Raw genomic sequence first — 21576 nt, forward strand, 5'->3', positions numbered from 1 at the left:
ATACTTTGTGTTGCTAATTGGGATGTTAAATAATGTGTGGCATTTCCTTTAAAAAAGAAAAAAAGGCCCCCTACGCTGTGATTCAACCAGCGTAAGGGCCACCTACGCTCAACTGCGCTGGCGAGAACCCTGGTGTGTGTGTGTGGCCTCGGCCCCACCGAATAATGAAGGCTGAAGAAGGAGCCACGCATGGGTGTGGGGTGATTATTCGAAGAATGACCCACGTTGTCATCTAACACGTATCCACTACTAAGGTGCCTCTCTGTACCCCGCACGTGCCACATAGAAGCCACGACTGACAGGTCATTAGAGCCTCGAATGGCTCGTATCAGCCACGCTAAGCCACGTATGAGCCACGCAGTGCTGTGTAACGTGATGTTAGCACACCAACACACTTTTTGGTCCTACCCCCTGCCCCTCCCACACAGTTGTCTCTTATTTAAAGTGTGGGTTTACAATTCCCAGCATCATTCAAGATGTCGCATGAGAGGAACGTCAGGATTGCTTTTCAGAACTTCACCCACAGTATGGCTGCTGCTGGTGTTTTGCTGCAGATGGAGATCAATGCGCAAGAACAGCAAAGGAAGAGGAGGTGCTGGGTCAGACAGTGGATCCTGCATAGGCCACAATATGGACAGTATGATGTGCTTGTGAAGGAATTGCAACAAACAGATGCAAAAAGCTACAAGGGCTTTCTCAGAGTGGAACCTGCCCTGTTTCAGGAGTTGGTGGACAGAGTCGGCCCAAGAGTCCAGAAGCAAGACACTAATTACAGACTCAGTCTCAGCACTGCCCTGAGGCTGGCCATCACACTGAGGAACTTGGCATCAGGAGACTCCCACAGAAGTATGGCCTGTGGATTTAGAGTTAGTCACAACAGCATCAGCCGTGTCATCTCTGAAACCTGTAAGGCCATCATTTCTGAGTATATGGAGGAAGTTCTGCAGTGCCCTAAGACACCGGAGTAGTAGAAGCTGGTAGCCAAGGGATTCAGCACCAGATGGCAGTTCCACAATTGCTGCGGGGCTGTAGACGGGAAGCACATTGCTCTCCGTAAACCAGTTGGCTCAGATTTAGAGAACTACAATTACAAAAAAAAAATTTCTATTGTCCTGATGGCCATTGTAGATGCCAACTACAGATTTTTATTTGTGGACATTGGCAGTGCGGGCAGTGCTATTGATGGTGGGGTGTTTAGAGAGACTGGCCTTTTCAAAGCCCTGGATGAAGACTATGCAGGATTTCCTCCTGCTGAGCCCCTGCCCAATGATAAGGACATTCCCTACCACATGGTTGGTGATGATGCCTTTGCCCTCAGGACGTGGTTGATGAAGCCTTTCCCTTACAGGAAGCTAAGCCATGAGGAAAGAATCTTAAGTTATCGACTGTCAAGAGCAAGGAGAGTGGTGGAGAATGCTTTTGGCATTCTTGCAAGCAGGTGGAGGATGTTCTTGACAACCATGGGACAGCAGCCTGACAATACTGCGTCCATCACCCTTGCAGCGTGTGTTCTTCATAATCTTCTTAGTCTGAGGTATCCAAACCAGGCCCTCACAGAAGGTGATCATGAAGATGAAGAGGGAAATTTCATACCAGGAACCTGGAGGGATGAACTCACAAACGAAGCATGGAGAGGAATGGAGGCTCTGGGTGGAAACTCTTCAGCCAAAGCAGGAAAGCTGATGAGAGAGTACTTGAAGTTCTACTGCACTTCAGAAGCTGGTGCAGTGCCATGGCAAGAGAGGATGGTGCCTCCAAAGTAGTCTGTTGTTGCAAAGCCATATGTGCAGTGTAAACATTTTTTGGTACCTTTTTCAAATAAACCCTTTTAAATTTCTAGGTTCTGTGTTATTTCAAGGTAAAAGTCTATGTATTGTAAGCTGACACTTGTGTGACAACCTGTTCATTTTAACTTCTAAAACTTGCTTGAAATAATCAAAGCTCTCATTTACGATTGTAGCATACTGAAAATAGTATTTTCAAATAGAATCCTAAAAGCAAAGGTGCAGTGTTGTTCATTGTCAGGTTTAAATGGAAACAAGCAGTTTAACGTTGACACCTGTCTGTACAAAAAAAGCTTGTTTTAAAAATTTCACATTAACCACCAATGTAGCAGCATGTAAATAATGCTGTCAAAGGTAAAACCACAACAAATACTATGCACCAGCAATGTTGATCTGTTGTGTCAAGGTCGGCTGAGCTTCATAATATCTCTGTGCACCAGTTTCAAATAAATCCATTTAGGATTCTATGCACATTTCACCACATACTATTTCAGTGAAACCAACAATTACAAAAAAAATGCATCAGCGCTGCTCGGAATGGAAAGCCTTTTATTGCAAATAACAAACTATGTAGAGTTGCAAATAAGAAAAATGTAATGTAAGTACAGTTTTAAAAAATAAATTAAAATATGGATTAACTAACTTCTAAAAAAAAAAGAAAAGAAAATAACAGTATGTACAGCTGTAAAAAATAAATAAATACAATTGTGAAAAATGTATGAGAAGCAGGAACACTGACTAATGGCGTGGTTCAGTCAGTGCACGGATGAAAGTTGATGCCCCAGACACGTCCTGCAAGTCACCATCCCCACCACCAAAGCCACTCAATGCAGTGACATTTGCTGATTCTTGGCTTCTGTTTGCCACTGGTCAATCAATCAATCAATTTTTTTTTTTATATAGCGCCAAATCACAACAAACAGTTGCCCCAAGGCGCTTTATATTGTAAGGCAAGGCCATACAATAATGATGTAAAACCCCAACGGTCAAAACGACCCCCTGTGAGCAAGCACTTGGCTACAGTGGGAAGGAAAAAACTCCCTTTTAACAGGAAGAAACCTCCAGCAGAACCAGGCTCAGGGAGGGGCAGTCTTCTGCTGGGACTGGTTGGGGCTGAGGGAGAGAACCAGGAAAAAGATATGCTGTGGAGGGGAGCAGAGATCGATCACTAATGATTAAATGCAGAGTGGTGCATACAGAGCAAAAAGAGAAAGAAACAGTGCATCATGGGAACCCCCCAGCAGTCTACGTCTATAGCAGCATAACTAAGGGATGGTTCAGGGTCACCTGATCCAGCCCTAACTATAAGCTTTAGCAAAAAGGAAAGTTTTAAGCCTAATCTTAAAAGTAGAGAGGGTGTCTGTCTCCCTGATCTGAATTGGGAGCTGGTTCCACAGGAGAGGAGCCTGAAAGCTGAAGGCTCTGCCTCCCATTCTACTCTTACAAACCCTAGGAACTGGTGTGCTGGCCCGTGGTGTGGAGGATCTTGTCGGTGTGTGGGGCGATGGATGAGCCTCTGGGGGGATAATGGTGTGGAGCATGATGCTGTGGAGGCCAATCCTGGTATCCCCCACTTGTGTACCCCCGATACCACTGGCTGCAACCAGGTTGGGCTGGATGGGCCTGAGGTGGAGGAGGAGGAAACTGCTGTTGCTGGTGAAACTGGGCTGGATGGGCCTGAGGTGGAGGAGGAGGAAACTGCTGTTGCTGGTGAACCTGCTGCTGCCTCTTGTGTTGCTGGTTTTTCGCCAGCACCCAGTCATTTATCCACACCATTAGCTCCAGCTGTCTATAAATATGGTCCCTCAGAAAGGAGAACATGGCCTTGATCCTCTTCTCTGGGTCTGTTAGGCCTTTCCCAGCTCCAGAGCCTGACTTTGGAGGTGGTTCCCTCAGACCGAGCCGAGAACGAATCCCCTTCATCCACTGTTCAAGCTGTTCATCTGCAATTATTTAAATAAAAAGTACATCAATATTACTACGAGTGGACACCCCACAATGTGACATAATATTCAGTGAGAAAAAACACACGCGGCAAACACCTGGAAAAAAGCACACACCAAACACACATTGGGTGAAAAAAACATAATCACACGCACACATGCTTTTTTTCCAACCATCCTTCTCGTAGTGTTTGTGTGTCCTTCATCATCCTCGTATGTTCTTCGTCCACCAGTGTGCGTGGTCTGTCGCAAAATGGTGGCGGAGCGAGGTGGAACGAGTTCATATAGAGGCGGGCGGAGTCACTACGTGGAACCTGCGTGGCTCTAAGGTTTGGGCCGGGCAAATACGAGACATAGCGAGGCATGCTAGCCCACGTAGCCGCCAGGTAGTTCCGAGAAGAGGTCTCTATAGTCCCGCAAGTGCCACGCATTTGCCTCTATAATCCACGTTAAACCCGTAGTAGCTCGTACATAAACTGCGCCACGATGTTGTTGCTAAATTTTGAACATCTGGAAATTACCTCTTAGGTGCATGTCCACTGTGAGAGACAATCTTAAAAAAAATCTGGAAATCACAATGTATTGATTTTTTTTTTTTTTAAATAATTTTTTTGTATATTACTGCTGCAAATAAGTATTTGAACACCTGTGAAAATCAATGTTAATATTTGGTACAGTAGCCTTTGTTTGCAATTGCAGAGGTCAAACGTTTCCTGTAGTTTTTCACCAGGTTTGCACACACTGCAGCAGGGATTTTGGTCCACTCATCCATACAGATCTTTTCTTGATCTTTCAGGTTTGAAGTTTCAGCAACCTCCAAAGATTTTCTATTGAGTTCAGGTCTGGAGACTGGCCAGGCCACTCCAGGACCTTGAAATGCTTCTTACGGAGCCCCTCCTTAGTTGCCCTGGCTGTGTGTTTGGGGTTATTGTCATGCTGGAAGACCCAGCCATGACCTATCTTCAGTGCTCTTACTGAGGGAAGGAGGTTGTTTGCCAAAATCTCATAATACATGACCCCATCCATCCTCCCTTCAATACAGTGCAGTCATCCTGTCCCCTTTGCAGAAGAGCACCCACAGAGTATGATGTTTCCACCCCCATGCGTCACGGTCGGGATGGTTTTCTTGGGGTTGTTCTCATCCTCTAAACATGGTAAGTAGAGTTGATTCCAAAAAGCTGTATTCTGGTCTCATCTGACCACATGTCCTTCTCCCATGCCTCCTCTGGATCATCCAGATGGTCACTGGTGAACTTCAAACGGGCCTGGACATGTGCTGGCTTGAGCAGGGGGACCTTGCTGCCCTGCAGGATTTTAAACCATGACAGCATTATGTGTTACTAATGTAATCTTTGTGACTGTGGTCCCAGCTCTCTTTAGGTCATTGACCAGATCCTCCTGTGTAATTCTGAGCTTTCTCAGAATCATCCTTACCCCACAAAGTGAGATCTTGCATGGAATCCCAGACCGAGGGAGATTGACAGTCATCTTGTGTTTCTTCCACTTTCTAATAAATAATAATAACAGTTGTCTTTTACCAAGCTGCTTGCCTGTTGTCCTGTAGTCCATCCCAGCCTTGTGCAGGTCTACAGTTTTGTCCCTGGTGTCCTTAGACAGCTCTTTGGTCTTGGCTATGGTGGACAGGTTGGAGTGTGATTGACTGAGTGTGTGAACAGGTGTCTTTTATACAGGTACCAAGTTCAAACAGATGCAATTAATACAGGTAAAGAGTGCAGAATAAGAGGGCTTCTTAAAGAAAAATTAACAGGTCTGTGAGAGCCAGAATTCTTGCTGGTTGGTAGGTGTTCAAATACTTATTTGCAGCAGTAACATACAAATAAATAATAAAAAAAATCATACATTGTGATTTCCGTTTTTTTTTTTTTTTTTTTTTTACATTGTCTCTCACAGTGGACATGCACCTAAGGTGAAAATTTCAGACCCCTCCATGATTTCTAAGTGGGAGAACTTGCAAAACCGCAGGGTATTCAAATACTTATTTTCCTCACTGTATGTATGTACACTCAACAAAAATATAAACGCAACACTTTTGGTTTTGCTCCCATTTTGTATGAGATGAACTCAAAGATCTAAAACTTTTTCCACATACACAATATCACCATTTCCCTCAAATATTGTTCACAAACCAGTCTAAATCTGTGATAGTGAGCACTTCTCCTTTGCTGAGATAATCCATCCCACCTCACAGGTGTGCCATATCAAGATGCTGATTAGACACCATGATTAGTGCACAGGTGTACCTTAGACTGCCCACAATAAAAGGCCACTCTCAAAGGTGCAGTTTTATCAGACAGCACAATGCCATAGATGTCGCAAGATTTGAGGGAGCGTGCAATTGGCATGCTGACAGCAGGAATATCAACCAGAGCTGCTGTTCGTGTATTGAATGTTCATTTCTCTACCATAAGCCGTCTCCAAAGGCGTTTCAGAGAATTTGGCAGTACATCCAACCAGCCTCACAACCGCACACCACGTGTAACCACACCAGCTGCGGACCTCCACATCCATCATGTTCACCTCCAAGATCGTCTGAGACCAGCCACTCTGAAACAATCGGTTTGCATAACCAAAGAATTTCTGCACAAACTGTCAGAAACCATCTCAGGGAAGCTCATCTGCATGCTCGTCGTCCTCATCGGGGTCTCGACCTGACTCCAGTTCGTCGTCGTAACCGACTTGAATGGGCAAATGCTCACATTCGCTGGTGTTTGGCACGTTGGAGAGGTATTCTCTTCACGGATGAATCCCGGTTCACACTGTCAAGGGCAGATGGCAGACAGCGTGTGTGGCGTCGTGGGTGAGCGGTTTTCTGATGTCAGTATTGTGGATCGAGTGGCCCATGGTGGCGGTGGGGTTATGGTATGGGCAAGCATCTGTTATGGACGAAGAACACAGTTGCATTTTATTGATGGCATTTTGAATGCACAGAGATACCGTGACGAGATCCTGAGGCCCATTGTTGTGCCATACATCCAAGAACATCACTTCATGTTGCAGCAGGATAATGCACGGCCCCATGTTGCAAGGATCTGTACACAATTCTTGGAAGCTGAAAATGTCCCAGTTCTTGCATGGCCGGCATACTCACCGGACATGTCACCCATTGAGCATGTTTGGGATGCTCTGGACCGGCATGTACGACAGCGTGTACCTGTTCCTGCCAATATCCAGCAACTTCGCACAGCCGTTGAAGAGGAGTGGACCAACATTCCACAGGCCACAATTGACAACCTGATCAACTCTATGCGAAGGAGATGTGTTGCACTGCATGAGGCAAATGGTGGTCACACCAGATACTGACTGGTATCCCCCCCCCAATAAAACAAAACTGCACCTTTCAGAGTGGCCTTTTATTGTGGGCAGTCTAAGGCACACCTGTGCACTAATCATGGTGTCTATTCAGCATCTTGATATGGCACATCTGTGAGGTGGGATGGATTATCTCAGCAAAGGAGAAGTGCTCACTATCACAGATTTAGACTGGTTTGTGAACAATATTTGAGGGGAAATGGTGATATTGTGTATGTGGAAAAAGTTTTAAATCTTTGAGTTCATCTCATACAAAATGGGAGCAAAACCAAAAGTGTTACATTTTATATTTTTGTTGTGTGTGTGTGTGTGTGTGTGTGTGTGTGTGTGTGTGTGTGTGTGTGTATGTGATGGGAAAAGATGGAAACCAAAAAAGTGACAAATTACAGCCTTTTGCGGATATAAGATGGAAACCAAAAAAGTGACAAATTACAGCCTTTTGCGGATATATATATATATATATATATATATATATATATATATATATATATATATCCGCAAAAGGCTGTAATTTGTCACTTTTTTGGTTTCCATCTTTTCCCATCAAATTTTAAAAATTTTTCCAGTGCACACTCTATCATTTCAATCATGGATCAAATACATTTGACACATATGACCAACTTCACAACACTGAGTTGGAAAAAGACCAAATGACCTGCAATTCATGGAGGGTAATTGTACATCTTACCTTTTGGTTTGGAGGTTGATCATTGTATAAAGAAGCTTGTTGAGAGACAAATTAATCCAGAAAAAGCCACTGTTCTTGCTGTAAATTGTATAAAGACATGACGGAGAACTTTAAAAGAACGTGCACGTCAAACAGCCACTCGGAGTCCATTCTCTTACACAGGCACTGATGTCGAAGAGTGCAGATAGGCTGAGGGTGCAGGACTCACTGAGCTGAGTTGTCTCTTCTGTGTGTCTCATAGTTTAGAGATATTGTTGGACCTGTTCTGTCTGTATTCAGTTTATTGATTGATGATTGCTTCTGGAACATCAAAAGAGTCAGAAGAGCATGAATAATACACGGGAAGAAAACCTCTTCACAGCAGTTTTTGATCAGGAAAACCCTGATGTGAAAGACTTCATCCAGGTCAATACAGAGCGTTCAGAAGATATAAACCGTAGAAGGAAGGAAGTCATAAAGACAGAAAGACCAGATTAAAGTTCACAAAACATCCAAAGAAGTCCATACAATGTTGGAACAACATCCTGTCAAGAGATGAAACAAAGAATGACTTTTGTCACAATGAGAGGAAGAAAAGCGCATGGAGAAGGGAAGGAATTGTTCATGATCTGAAGCACACCACCTCATCTGTGAAACATCGTGGAGGTGTTTTGTGTTGTGGTCTCGTGGCTGCCAGCAGAATTGATTCTCAAGCATTTGCTAATTAATGTCCATCCATTATGTGAATCCACGCATAGCAGTAAAAGTAACCGGAGGAGTGATGCTGGAGCCTGTCCCAGTGGCAATTAGGTGAGACGCAGGATATATCCTGAACAGGATGCCGATCTGCCACAGGGTTGACTCTCTCTCACTCACATACGCACACAATTGCACTCATGCCTATGGACAATTTCGAGCCATCAATTCACCTAACCTGTATGTCTTTGAAAGTGAGAAGCCGGAGCACCCAGATGTAACCCACGTAGACACAGTTCGAAATTAGCACACAAAACATCACACCAACGGGCAGGCGTGCTCAAACCCGGTGCGAGAGTCTTGCACGTGCCGGTGTCTTTCAAGCAGGAACAGTGCCAGGTGCAGCACATGGTGCTGCTTTTGTGGTATAAATTAAAAAAAAAAAAAAACAGCTGGTACCTGTGGACCCACATCGGGTTGCTTATGTGGAATGATTTTTTTTTTTAAGAGAGAAAAACACACCACCTACTGGACGCCAACTCACGCCTTTCAAAAGCTCTGATTACCAGTCAGTAACTTTACCACTGAGCTACGGAGCTGTTCTTTGAAAGCTTCTGGAGTCTGCCTCATATCAGGAAGGACATGGAAGTATTACAAAAAAATGTTTAAATCACTCGCCATATAAAAACACCACATTTATCAAGCAAGCAATACAAATATGATCCGTTCTGTTCCTCTGTAAATGACCCATTATCACACACATACAGTGGGGCAAAAAAGTATTTAGTCAGTCCCTGATTGTGCAAGTTCTCCTACTTTGAAAGATGAGAGAGGTCTGCATTTTTCAACATAGGTACATTTCAACTATGAGAGACAAAATGAGAAAAAAAATTCCAGGAAATCACATTGTAGGACTTTTAAAGAATTTATTTGTAAATTATGGTGGAAAATAAGTATTTGGTCAATAACAAAATTTCAACTCAATGCTTTGTAACATAATCTTTGTTGGCAATGACAGAAGTCAAACGTTTCCTAAGTCTTCACCAGGTTTGCACACACTGTAGCTGGTATTTTTGCCCATTCCTCCATGCAGATCTCTTCTAGAGCAGTGATGTTTTAGGGATGTCGCTGGGCAATATGGACTTTCAACTCCCTCAACAAATTTTCTATGGGGTTGAGGTCTGGAGATTGGCTTGGCCACTCCAGGACCTTGAAATGCTTATGAAATGACCTTGAAATTACGGAGCCACTCCTTTGTTGCCCGAGCGGTGTGTTTGGGATCATTGTCATGCTGGAAGACCCAGCCACGATGCATCTTCAATGCTCTCACTGATGGAAGGTTTTGTCTTAAAATCCCACGATACATGGCCACGTTCATTCCTCCCTTAACACGGGTCAGTCGTCCTGTCCGCTTTGCAGAAAAACAGCCACAAAGCATAATGTTTCCACCCCCATGCTTCACAGTAGGTATGGTGTTCTTGGAATGCAACTTAGCATTCTTCTTTTTGTTCACCATTCTCATGATCATTTTGACCCCACGGGATGACATCTTGTGTGGAGCCCCAGATTGAGGGAGATTATCAGTGGTCTTGTATGTCTTCCATTTTCTTACAGTTGCTCCCACAGTTGATTTATTCACACCAACCTGCTTGACTATTGTAGATTCACTCTTCCCAGCCTGGTGCACATCTACAATTTTCTTCCTTGTGTCCTGCGGCAGCTCTTTGGTCTTGGCCATGGTTGAGTTTGAAGTCTGACTGTTTGAGGCTGTGGATAGGTGTCTTTATACAGATAACTTCAAACAGGTGCCATTAATACAGGTAACAGGCGGAGGACAGAAGAGCTTCTTATAGAAGTTACATGTCTGTAAGAGCCAGAAATCTTGCTTGTTTGTGGGTGACCAAATACTTATTTTCCACCATCATTTACAATTTTTTTTTTTTCTCATTTTGTCTCTCATAGTTGAAGTGAACCTATGGTGAAAATTACAGACCACTCTCATCTTTCTAAGCAGGAGAACTTCACAATCAGGGTCTGAATAAATACTTTTTTACCCCACTGTACAGTCAAATGAATGAGAAGCAGTTCACTAGTCTCATTCATGTCCACATCTGCTGGCACGTCTCCAACCGCCGTGCGCATATTTTGTGGATGGCGCGCCGCAGGACACCATGTCATGTGGAACAGAGCTCACGTGGGTGACGTGACGTGAGATCTCCTCGTGTTATTATCTGACGGTCCATTTCAATCTGGGAGCAGCCCATCCATATGCACGCCGTTCACGCGCTCGCTCACTGCAGCACGTCACCACAGTGATGTTTTTATTTATGTCGACTTGATAACAGCAAACAACACACGTGAGTCACAGTGGGCAGTTGTTTGTCCATGTCCGTCGAAACACAGTACGTGGTGTCCAGCTAGACTGTCCAGATCTACAGATTTCTGCAGCCGCTTCAGTGGGAGGACACCTCCTGTCATCTCAGCGCACAGACCAAAGCCACACTCGTGTGCGACTTAGACAAATTTCTCTGCGAGTATGAAGGCAGTTGCTTGCAGTCTGTTATCGTGTCAAGAGTGCAACTGGCCACACATTGTCTAAGTACCATGCGAGCGGTGTTAGATGTTCGTGCGTGTCACCTGGAATTTGGCCGGCACCTGTCGCGACAGGGTGCAATGGGTTCGCACAGAGCACACTTTGTCTTTCAGGCGCTTGTGGGCGGAAATAGTTGTAGCAGCAGATGTACAAGACGTTGTAGGCAGGGACGAGATTACACGGTTTGCACACTGTCTGCGTCATGTGCACTAAGTGTGCACTTCGTCCAAACTTCGCACTATGTGTAAAGGGGCCCTTACTGTGACACAATAGTGTTGATTTGCTGATGTGTCCTCATAACATTTGATGGAAAATTCTGAAACATTTAGAGCTATAACAGAGGCCAATATTAAGGCATATGTATGTGTTTGTGATGAGATACTGAAATTTAAACTACAACTTTCCACTTGTCTGATTGGATAAACATGTTAGTTGTTGGATGGAATATTCCATGACATTTGTCCTCAGACCACTTGATGTTACAAACGGGATTCAACCTGAATATTTCATGTACATCATTTGCATACAGTCTAAACTGATAAAACTAAGATCTTTGTATCTCTGTCTGGGACAGCGCCATGAAATGTTCTGTTCTTTGCTTATCACGTTGACACAAACACATGCATCACAAAGCTTGGATATAACGCATACCGCTCAGATATCAGTCCGATCATGTTACCCACAGACAATGTCAAATGCAACACTTTTCACCCAATCACATCGGCCCACTGATCCACGCGGCAAGGCAAGGCCCGCCCACCTAGGTGTCGCCCGGGTGCAGGCGTAAAACGCAGGCTAAACTTAATGTCGAGGCTGTTGTTCTCAACAGCGCATGTGATGTTTTGTTCCAAGATCCCAACGCTGTCTTAACTGACTCCGTCACTCAGTATAAGTATCTTTTCAATACATTTGGTTTTTGAAGTCCGTGTCCTGTCAGTCTCTGATGGGATGGGTATTGATAAGATTTTATCTATGGATTCCGCTTATCGTCCCGATTCCTTATTGATACCTCTTGTGAATTTTCTGTGTGCTAAAAGTAGGCTTTGCAGGTTTTCTATGTCAACAACATTTTATTGAGTCTTAAAGTAAATAAATATGAAATTGGTCACTGGATCCTTAAACTCTGGACATAAATAAACTCTACATGGTGGATCCTTGATCTCTGGACATAAATAGAAATAAACAATCTGTCGTTTTTGTCAAAATCATTTCCTTTCAGACATTATTGACATGAATGTCTTTCCATACATCTGAGCTGAGCTCTTGTAGCTGGCTGTGCTGCACGTCAGGATGTAATTCATAAAGAATGCAGGACGTCTCATTTTGGGAGGAAAAAAACATTTGTATTGTATTACAACATTTGGAAATAGGTGTCATTTTATTTAAACCAGCAATTCGCTTTGAAGTTATTAATTACGACAGGACTCTGTCTCGACAGAGAGCTGCGCAACATTTGTAGCTGTGCCAACAGAACAGAGGACAATTCTCATTTCTTGACTGCAACAAGACAAGCGTCCCAGTTTGTGACTTTAATCCACACAAAAGTGACTCACGATTGGCATATTTTAATGGCTTTGAGAGGGGTTAAGAAGCGGACTTGCCACTTCTGAAGAGCAGCAAATAAAAGGCCCAATGAAGCAGCGGATCGAAGCACTGCTTCATTGGTTCAAGCTTCAAAGTGGAGTCGCGCTGCAGAAGCGGTTGATTACAGAGCTGCTGCAGGGTCAGTAATCAACGTAGAGAAATTATAATTTTCCCGAAAAACACCCTTAAAAATGATGGCCGCTCTGAAGGACCGATAAGGGAATCATTAAGCAAAAAGGCTATTGATCTCAGTGGATCGAATCATTTCTTAACAAAAAGAACTGGTTCTCAATAGCCAACCCTAGTCTGAGTCTTGGAGTTCGCTCACCACATAAAATTACTGGGAGAAGATCAACAGGCAGATAATCCTCCACAAATATTACCCCAATTTATTGAACAGCCTTTTTATTTATCCCAGACAATTGGACAAGCAATAATATTGGGCCCTGTAATGTGCACAGGCAAATATTTGTAACTTATCCTGAGCTGCAAATAAGTTGGATTTATATAGCAAGCTTTTGGAACCCAATTAAAGTTAAATTTTTATCATCTTACACTGTCCTGTTGGTCATATCTGGTCCAACAAATGTAGGGTAATTCACTAATTTGATTTTTTCTTTTTTTAATATAGGTTATCTTCATCTGTTTTTGGAGCTGAGTGCAGTCCAAGATGATTCTTGCAAAGCTGATGGGCTTTGGAAAGCAACTTTTGCGGGTCAAAGTTGTGGACTGCAGCACAGATGAGTCTCGCCTGTCCCGATGTCTCAACACGTTTGACCTGGTGGCGTTGGGTGTCGGGAGTACACTTGGTGCCGGTGTTTATGTGTTGGCTGGTGCAGTGGCTCGAGACAGCTCTGGACCTGCCATCGTCTTGTCCTTCCTCATTGCTGCCCTGGCCTCTGTCTTGGCAGGTCTATGTTATGCAGAGTTTGGAGCCCGTGTCCCTAAAACTGGCTCAGCCTATCTTTACAGCTATGTGACTGTTGGAGAACTTTGGGCCTTTATTACAGGCTGGAACCTCATCCTTGCTTATGTCATTGGTGAGACAGTTTAAATGAAGATGAAGATGTGGCTTTTCTATCCAAAATGAGTTAGTTAACATGGTTCCTTTCCACCGCATAGGAACGGCAAGTGTGGCCAGAGCATGGAGCGCAACATTTGATGAGCTGATTGGAAGGCACATTGAGATGTTCTGCAGGCAATACATGAGCATGAAGGCCCCCGGTGTCCTAGCAGAGTATCCAGACATATTTGCTGTCTGTATTATACTCATTCTGACAGGTGAGGAGTGCTCTGAGTGTGGCTATTATGATCATGATTATATAAACAGTCAGATTTTAATATGCCTTTCTACCCCCCCAACAAATTCTCTTTTAGGGCTGCTTGCATTTGGGGTGAAGGAGTCTGCCATGGTAAATAAGATATTCACCTGCATCAATATATTGGTGCTTCTGTTTGTGGTCATCTCTGGCTTTGTAAAAGGAGACCTGAAAAACTGGAGACTGGACCCTGAACAAGTTCTCAATGCCTCCAGGAATGCTAGCCTTAAGTGAGTGCCTGAAATGAAATGGGGCTTTAAGGGTTCTTGTTAGGGCTGCAGCATGCATCGATGCATCAATATGTAAAATGTCAATTTCATAATTTAAACATTTGCTGTCACATTATTAAAATCTATTTAAAAGCCCCCTATGTGAAGACCAGGTTAGTCGCCAGTTTTGCCTACATCTCGCCTCTATTTGTGTCCCGATGTTTCACATTTTTATTAGTACAATATGAAATTTAAGTCGACTAATAGACTAGACTGAAATTTATAACTGAAAATGGAAATAAAATTGACTGGCCTCCCTGTAAATTTGTGTTGTGCGGTTGTCCAATCACAGCCAAACTCTGCCAAGCAGTGATTTATTATCATGGCCTTCCAGATTGGATATTTTTGAGTTGAAATTTTGTGCTTTGTCAAGCGTACGCCAATTTCTTTCCATTACAAATTTCCAAGGCTTCATCTTTTCCGCCATGATTGTTTTGTTCATCTTGTGAGACTTCAGTAGGGTTGCTGCTTTAAACACACATGAAGTTAAATTCATCATGAACCATTGCTTTAACCACAAACTGCTTACCATGTAGTGGTGTTTAAGAATTAAAGGGAGCATAAACAGACATACAAACATATAATCATAAATAAATAATAATTTAAAAAGACTGTATTAAGCAAGAAAAAAAATTAAAGTGTAGCACGCAGTTACAATTGTCTCATCAAAATCATTGTTTGGAGTCACTTGTCTCATTGATTTCATAACTGTTTGATTAGGTCAGCTTGTCAGTGAGACACCAGTCTCATGGTCAGTTTTTTTGCTAGCAAGAACCCTGGGGTTGTTCTAAAAATGTACTGTATTATTACATTTTGTATTTTCCCAAACTTCTCCTCTTCCTTTAGTATGTCTGACTCAGATGTGACACGTGAAAGTCTTGGTGAAGGGGGCTTCATGCCTTTCGGCTTCAGCGGAGTCCTGTCTGGTGCTGCCACCTGTTTTTATGCCTTTATAGGGTTTGACTGCATTGCAACTACAGGTGGGAGGAAACTTCTGATCTTATTGTCTACACAGACAAACAAATATTTACAGTATGTTTCTTCACCAGGAGAGGAAGTGAAAAATCCTCAGAGGGCCATTCCTATTGGGATTGTAGCCTCACTCCTTATCTGCTTTGTGGCCTACTTCAGTGTATCTTCAGCCCTGACTGTGATGATGCCATACTACATGCTGGATGTTAGCAGTCCGCTACCTGTGGCTTTTAAGTATGTGGGCTGGGAAGGAGCCACTTATGCAGTGGCTGTTGGCTCTTTGTGTGCCTTGTCAACAAGGTAAGTTGTCCCCCTGTCTGTCAGCATGAGAGCTGCATGCAGCTGTCCAGTATGCATTTTTAGGAATCTGTAATTCATGTGGACATTCTTGTTTCAAACCCCTGTCTGGCTAGAAAATCACTAAGGGCCCTTAGTGAGGGCCTTGCATGGTAGTACTCTCACATCTGTGTGTGTGTGAATGGGCAAGGCATCACTGTAAAGTGCTTTGAGCATCCAATATACATGGAAAAGCGCTATATAAATGCAGTCTATTTACCACATGTAGAATTTCGTTATGTTTTATGTTTGCCAATTTCATATTCATACAAATTGTGAACCCTTAGAGCCTGAAGGATTTTTTTCTTGATTTTTACCATACCTAAACTCCCCCCAAAACAAACAGAAATCCCCTTTTAAAGATACTTTCTTCTAGTATAGCACCCATGTGCTGCATATCAAAATGTTCAGAGCAATCTCAGATGTATAAAAATATATATGTATGTAATACTGTATAAAAATATGATCTATTAATAGATATATGATCAAAGGTTGTCCAGAATGCAGGAGAGCATCATTAGGGCTCAAAGCGTTAAAGGACACTACATTACAATACCCGTGCACCAAAATGCCCCACTTTGAGTATCTGCCCCACCCCCCTTTTGAAACTTTATTAAAGTTGATTAAATGCCCACCCTAAATTAAATTAATTTTGTGACCCCAACGCATTCATCAAAACAAAAAAATCATGAGGTTTGACAAGGTTTTTCTTTCCTCTTTCGTGTCTTACCTGTGATGGCATCATCAGTGTGAGCTGTTCTTTCCCTGAGTTCTGTAAATGTACCAGGTGACCCACAGTTACTTTTGTTTTGCAAGGGGGGGTTTAGTTTTTAAAATGCATTAATTATTTTACACACGCACACAGGGTTTGTTTTTTAATCAGTAGTACTTGCAAGACAATGACGTCAATTTGAGAGTTTGCAGTACAAAAGTTGCGCACAAGACAGAGCTGATCTGGCACTAAATGGGTGAGTTATTTGTGAAGAAATCAGACATTTTATTGAAATCTGGAGTGGCGGGTTTTTGGACGAACATGGGTGCTCACTCATGCGCCCACCTACCCCCTATTCAGGCACGTTCCAACGAACAGATATGGTGCAACTTTATTCAATTTTAGTCACATTGTTAGCAATCAAGACAGCACAGTGGCTTAATAGTTAGCACTATTGCCTCACAGAAAGAAGGTCATGGGATTGTTTCCCACCCAGCCCTTTCTGTGTGGTGATTGCTAGTTTTCCCCATATTCATGTGGGTTACCTCCGGGTGCTCTGGCTTCCTCTCACTTCCAAAGACATGCAGGTTAGGTGAATTGGTGACTCTTAAAAAAAAAAAAAAAAAAAAAAAAAAAAAAAAAAAAGAAGAATCACAGGTGTGGGTGGGGCCCCATGACAGACTGGTGTCCTGTCATCGCCTCATGTCCGATGACTGGGATAGGCTCCAGCCCCTCTTGACCTTTAATTGACCTAAGTGAGAATAGAAAATAAATGAATGGATATTAGCAATCAAGCGTCTGCATGCTCGGTTCTACTGGTTTTTTTTTGTTGTTGTTTGTTTTGATTTCTACAAAAACACCAAAGACGCACATAGAGAGCAGGCCTAGACTGAACTCTGTATTTTTAGATATTATGGTGCATCCGGAAGCTATACACAGTGCTTCACGTTATCCACATTTTATGTTACAGCCTTATTCCAAAGTGGATGAAATTCATTTTTTTCCCTCAAAATTCATAACACAATATCCCGTAATGACAGTGTATAAAAATTGATTTTTCCGTATTTATTCTGAATTTAAAAAAAAATCAGTTACATAAGTATTCACACAGTCTTTGTCATGAAGCCCAAAATTGAGCTCAGGTGCATTTTGTTTCCGCTGATTATCATTCAAATGTTTCTACAACTTAATTGGAGTCCACCTGCTCTAAATTCAGTTGATTGGACGCGATTGGGAAAGGCGCACACCTGTCTATATAAAAGGTCCCACAGTTGACAGTGCATGTCAGAGCACAAACCAGCCATGAAGCCAAGTAACTGTCTGCAGACTTCCGAGACAGGATTGTCTCGAGCCTCAAATTGGGGAAGGATACAGAAACATTTCTGCTGCTTTGAAAGTCCCAGTGAGCACAGGGGCCTTCATTGTCTGTAAATGGAAGACGCTGGGATCCACCAGGACTCTTCCAAGAGCTGGCCGTCTGCCTGAACTGAGGGATTGGGGGAGAAGGGCCTTAGTCAGGGAGGTGACCAAGAACCCGATGGTCACTGTCAGAGCTCCATCATTCTTCTGTGGAGAGAGGAGAACCTTCCAGAAGGACAACCATCTCTGCAGCAATCCATCAATCAGGCCTGTATGGTAGAGTGGCCAAACGGAAGCCACTCCTTAGTGAAAGCCACATGGCAGCCCACCTGGAGTTTGCCAAAAGGCACCTGAAGGGCTCTCAGACCATGAGAAACAAAATTCTCTGGTCTGATGAAACAAAGATTGAACTCTTTGGCGTGAATGCCAGGTGTCATGTTTGGAGTAAACCAGGCACCATGGTGCACCAGGAAGTATGATGGTGGCAGCATCATGCTGTTTTTCAGCGGCAGGAACTGGGAGCCTTTTCAGGATTGAGAGAAAGATGAATGCAGCAATGTACAGAGACATCCTGGATGAAAACCTGCTCCAGATCGCTCTTGACATCAGACTGGGGTGACGGCTCATCTTTCAGCAGGACAATGACCCTAAACACACAGATAAGATATCAAAGGAGTGGCTTCAGGACAACTCTGTGAATGTCCTTGAGTGGCCCAGGCAGAGCCCGGTCCTGAATCTGATTGAACATCTCTGGAGAGATCTGAAAATGACTGTACACCGACGCTCCCCATCCAACCTGATGGAGCTTAGACGTGCTGCAAAGAGGAATGTGCAAAACTGCCCAAAGATCGGTGCATCAAGCTTGTGACATCATATTTGAGAAGGCTTGAGGCTGTAATTGCTGCCAAAGGCGCATCAACTATGAATGAATGAATGAATGAATGAATGAAAACTGTTTATTTCGAACATTTGATACAACAACAATTACAAGATAGATCAGTAAAGACAACAACAAAAAAGTTCCTACTGTGTACCCAACATGTCCAAAAAGGGGTAGGGTGAAGCATCAGCTTATTTATCCCTACCCCTTCTTCCCCACAACCAGTAATACCCTTTGCCACATATACACATAGATTCCTACACACCTAAATCGATATCAATATATATATATATATACATATACATACACATATATATATACATACACACATCAACATACATACACATATACATATATACACATATATATACACAAACATAAATATACACCTACACATACCTACTTACATACAAAATACTATATATTTACAAGCCGAAGGAAAAAACAAAAACACCCTAACCCTCATTACCCTTCCTCCTCCCTATACCCAGAAAAAAACCATATTTTGTACCGCTGTTTGAACTGGTTCATGCTTGGACATTGCTTGAGCCCCACTCCCAATCTGTTCCACATCCTCACCCCACAGACAGAAATACAGAAACCTTTTAATGTTGTTCGTGCCCACTGATGCTTTAAATTAAATTTCCCCCTCAGACTGTAATCCCCTGATCTGTTAAAAAACATATTTTTAATATTTGCTGGAAGTAAATTGTTTATTGCTTTATACACAATTTGTACTGTTTGAAAATGAACCAAGTCTGTGAATTTTAAGAATTTGGATTGTAAAAATAGTGGATTTGTATGATCTCTATAGCCAGTATTATGAATAATTCTTATAGCTCTTTTCTGCATTACTGATAGTGATTGTGTTGTACCTTTATAAGTATTACCCCATACCTCTGCACAGTACTGTAAATATGGTAAAACCAGTGAGCAGTAAAGAATGCGGAGTGAGTTGTGGTCCAGAATATGTTTCGCTTTGTTTAGAACTGAAATGCTTCTTGACAGTTTACTTTGTATATGTTTTATATGAGTCTTCCAGTTTATCTTATCATCTATTATCACCCCCAGAAACTTATTTTCATGTACCCTTTCAATATCTACCCCCTCGACTTGTAACTGAACCTGTATGTCTGTATTACAATAGCCAAATAACATGTATTTGTTTTACTTAAGTTTAATGATAATTTGTTTCTGTCAAACCATATTTTCAATTTTCCCATTTCTATACTGATCCTCCTCAGTAACTCCTGCAAATCCCCCCCTGAACAAAAAATGCTTGTGTCATCTGCAAATAATACTAATTTTAATATTTTGGAAACATTGACAATATCATTTATATAAATTAGAAACAGTTTTGGACCCAATACTGACCCCTGTGGGACGCCACAAGCATTGTCCAAGCATGATGATGTATATTCCCCCAACTTCACAAACTGTTTTCTGTTACTTAAGTAGCTTCTCACCCAGTGCAACACCAACCCCCTAATCCCATACTGTTCAAGTTTATTGATTAATATGTCATGATTAATTGTATCAAAAGCCTTTTTAAGGTCTATAAATATTCCAACTGAATGTAATTTGTGGTCTATGGCGTTTGTAATCTCCTCAACTGATTCTATTAATGCAAGTGATGTTGAACTATGTGCTCTGAATCCATATTGACTATCAGTAAGTAATTTATGTTTATTTATGAATTTGTCTAATCTATTATTGAATAACTTTTCTAATAATTTGGAAAATTGTGGAAGCAAAGAAACAGGTCTATAATTTGCGAAGTGGTGTCTATCCCCAGTCTTATACAGCGGCACAACCTTAGCTATTTTCATTTGATTGGGAAATTTACCGGTTTGAAATGATAAGTTACAGATGTATGTTAATGGTTCTACAATCCATTCAATGACCTGTTTTACCACCACCATATCAATTTCATTTAAATCGGTAGATGTTTTATATTTACAATTATTCACGATGTCTATAATTTCATTTCCATCCACTGCTGTGAGGAACATTGAACAGGGATTTCTTTCTATAAGATTATTATCCCAATCCTCAGATTGGGAATCAGGAATTTTTTCTGCCAAGCTTGGTCCAATATTTACAAAAAAATTATTAAAACCGTTGACTACCTCATCCTTATTTTCCTTCTTGACATTATTATCAATGAAATACTGAGGGTAACTCTGTTTTTTATTACCATTTTTGATAATGCTATTTAATATATCCCATATTCCTTTAATATTGTTTTTGTTATTATATATATGTTACTATAATATTCCTTCCTACATACCCGTATAATATTAGTTAATCTATTTTTGTATTTCTTATATCTATTTTCTGCCTCTTTAGTCTTTAGTTTTATGAATTCTCTATACAGTGTATTTTTCTTATTACATGCATTTCGTAACCCTTTCGTCATCCATGGTCGAGCTTGGATTTTTTGTTTTCTGTAGTCTTGTTTAATTGGACAATTTTTATCATATAATGATGTAAATATTTGTAAAAAAGTTTCATATGCACTATCAACATCACTTTCACTGTATACCTTTTCCCAGTTTTGCTCCTGTAAATCCTTCTTTAGTGTGTTCATGTTTTCCTCTGTCCGCACTCGCCTGTATTTTATTTTCTCCTCTGGCTGATTCCGCCGAACTAAGTATTGATGTTTGTTATTGTTTTGTATTGTCATGTCTCCCGTATTAGTTTACTGGGGTCCATGTTCCCAATGCCTCGCATAATCTGGGCCATGGCAGAGGATGGCCTGCTCTTCAAATGTTTGGCTAAAATCCACCCAAATACCAAAACCCCACTAATGGCTACAGTAACATCAGGTATTGTGGCAGGTGAGTAAAAAAATAAATAAATAAATTGAGAGTTGACACTATTTTTGCATATTGGCTCATTAGGCACATTGTTTCTCTCAGCAAGAATGCCCCTCTTTTACTGCTGTTAAGAAAGTGGGGAAAAGGTCCTTATTGCAATGGTGGCACTCAGGAATCTCTGCAGAGATTGCATGCAGTCCTACTAAAATAATATGCAGACAAAACCAACAAATTTCAATTTCAGTTTATTTAAATTTATTTTCATTTATATAGTGCCAAATCACAGCAAGGCTGCCTTAAGGCACTTCACACA

At 42.0% G+C, this 21576-nt stretch overlaps 1 protein-coding gene and 1 long non-coding RNA gene across 3 annotated transcripts in view; one reads left to right on the forward strand and one right to left on the reverse strand.

Annotated features, from left to right (window-relative positions):
- The window catches only part of LOC117508637 (high affinity cationic amino acid transporter 1-like), a 48632-nt gene that overhangs the window by 10709 nt on the left and 16347 nt on the right, over window positions 1-21576 (forward strand). Inside the window, exons 2-7 of one of the 2 annotated variants that reach the window (XM_034168439.1) lie at window positions 13229-13637; window positions 13720-13878; window positions 13975-14146; window positions 15032-15165; window positions 15235-15457; window positions 21145-21284. In XM_034168439.1, coding sequence (XP_034024330.1) covers window positions 13268-13637; window positions 13720-13878; window positions 13975-14146; window positions 15032-15165; window positions 15235-15457; window positions 21145-21284 — 1198 coding nt within the window. In that variant the 5' untranslated portion in view covers window positions 13229-13267. Of the gene's footprint in view, window positions 1-13228; window positions 13638-13719; window positions 13879-13974; window positions 14147-15031; window positions 15166-15234; window positions 15458-21144; window positions 21285-21576 lie in introns of those variants that run through there. The other variant, XM_034168438.1, reaches the window with a different exon arrangement.
- Window positions 504-9921, reverse strand: LOC117508641. The gene is made up of 3 exons (XR_004560153.1): window positions 9785-9921; window positions 8287-8295; window positions 504-514 (listed from the first exon to the last, which is right to left on the reverse strand). It is a non-coding gene; the product is annotated as an uncharacterized LOC117508641 (long non-coding RNA).

The sequence above is a fragment of the Thalassophryne amazonica genome, chromosome 4, assembly GCF_902500255.1.
Source record: "Thalassophryne amazonica chromosome 4, fThaAma1.1, whole genome shotgun sequence".
Taxonomy (NCBI): domain Eukaryota; kingdom Metazoa; phylum Chordata; class Actinopteri; order Batrachoidiformes; family Batrachoididae; genus Thalassophryne; species Thalassophryne amazonica.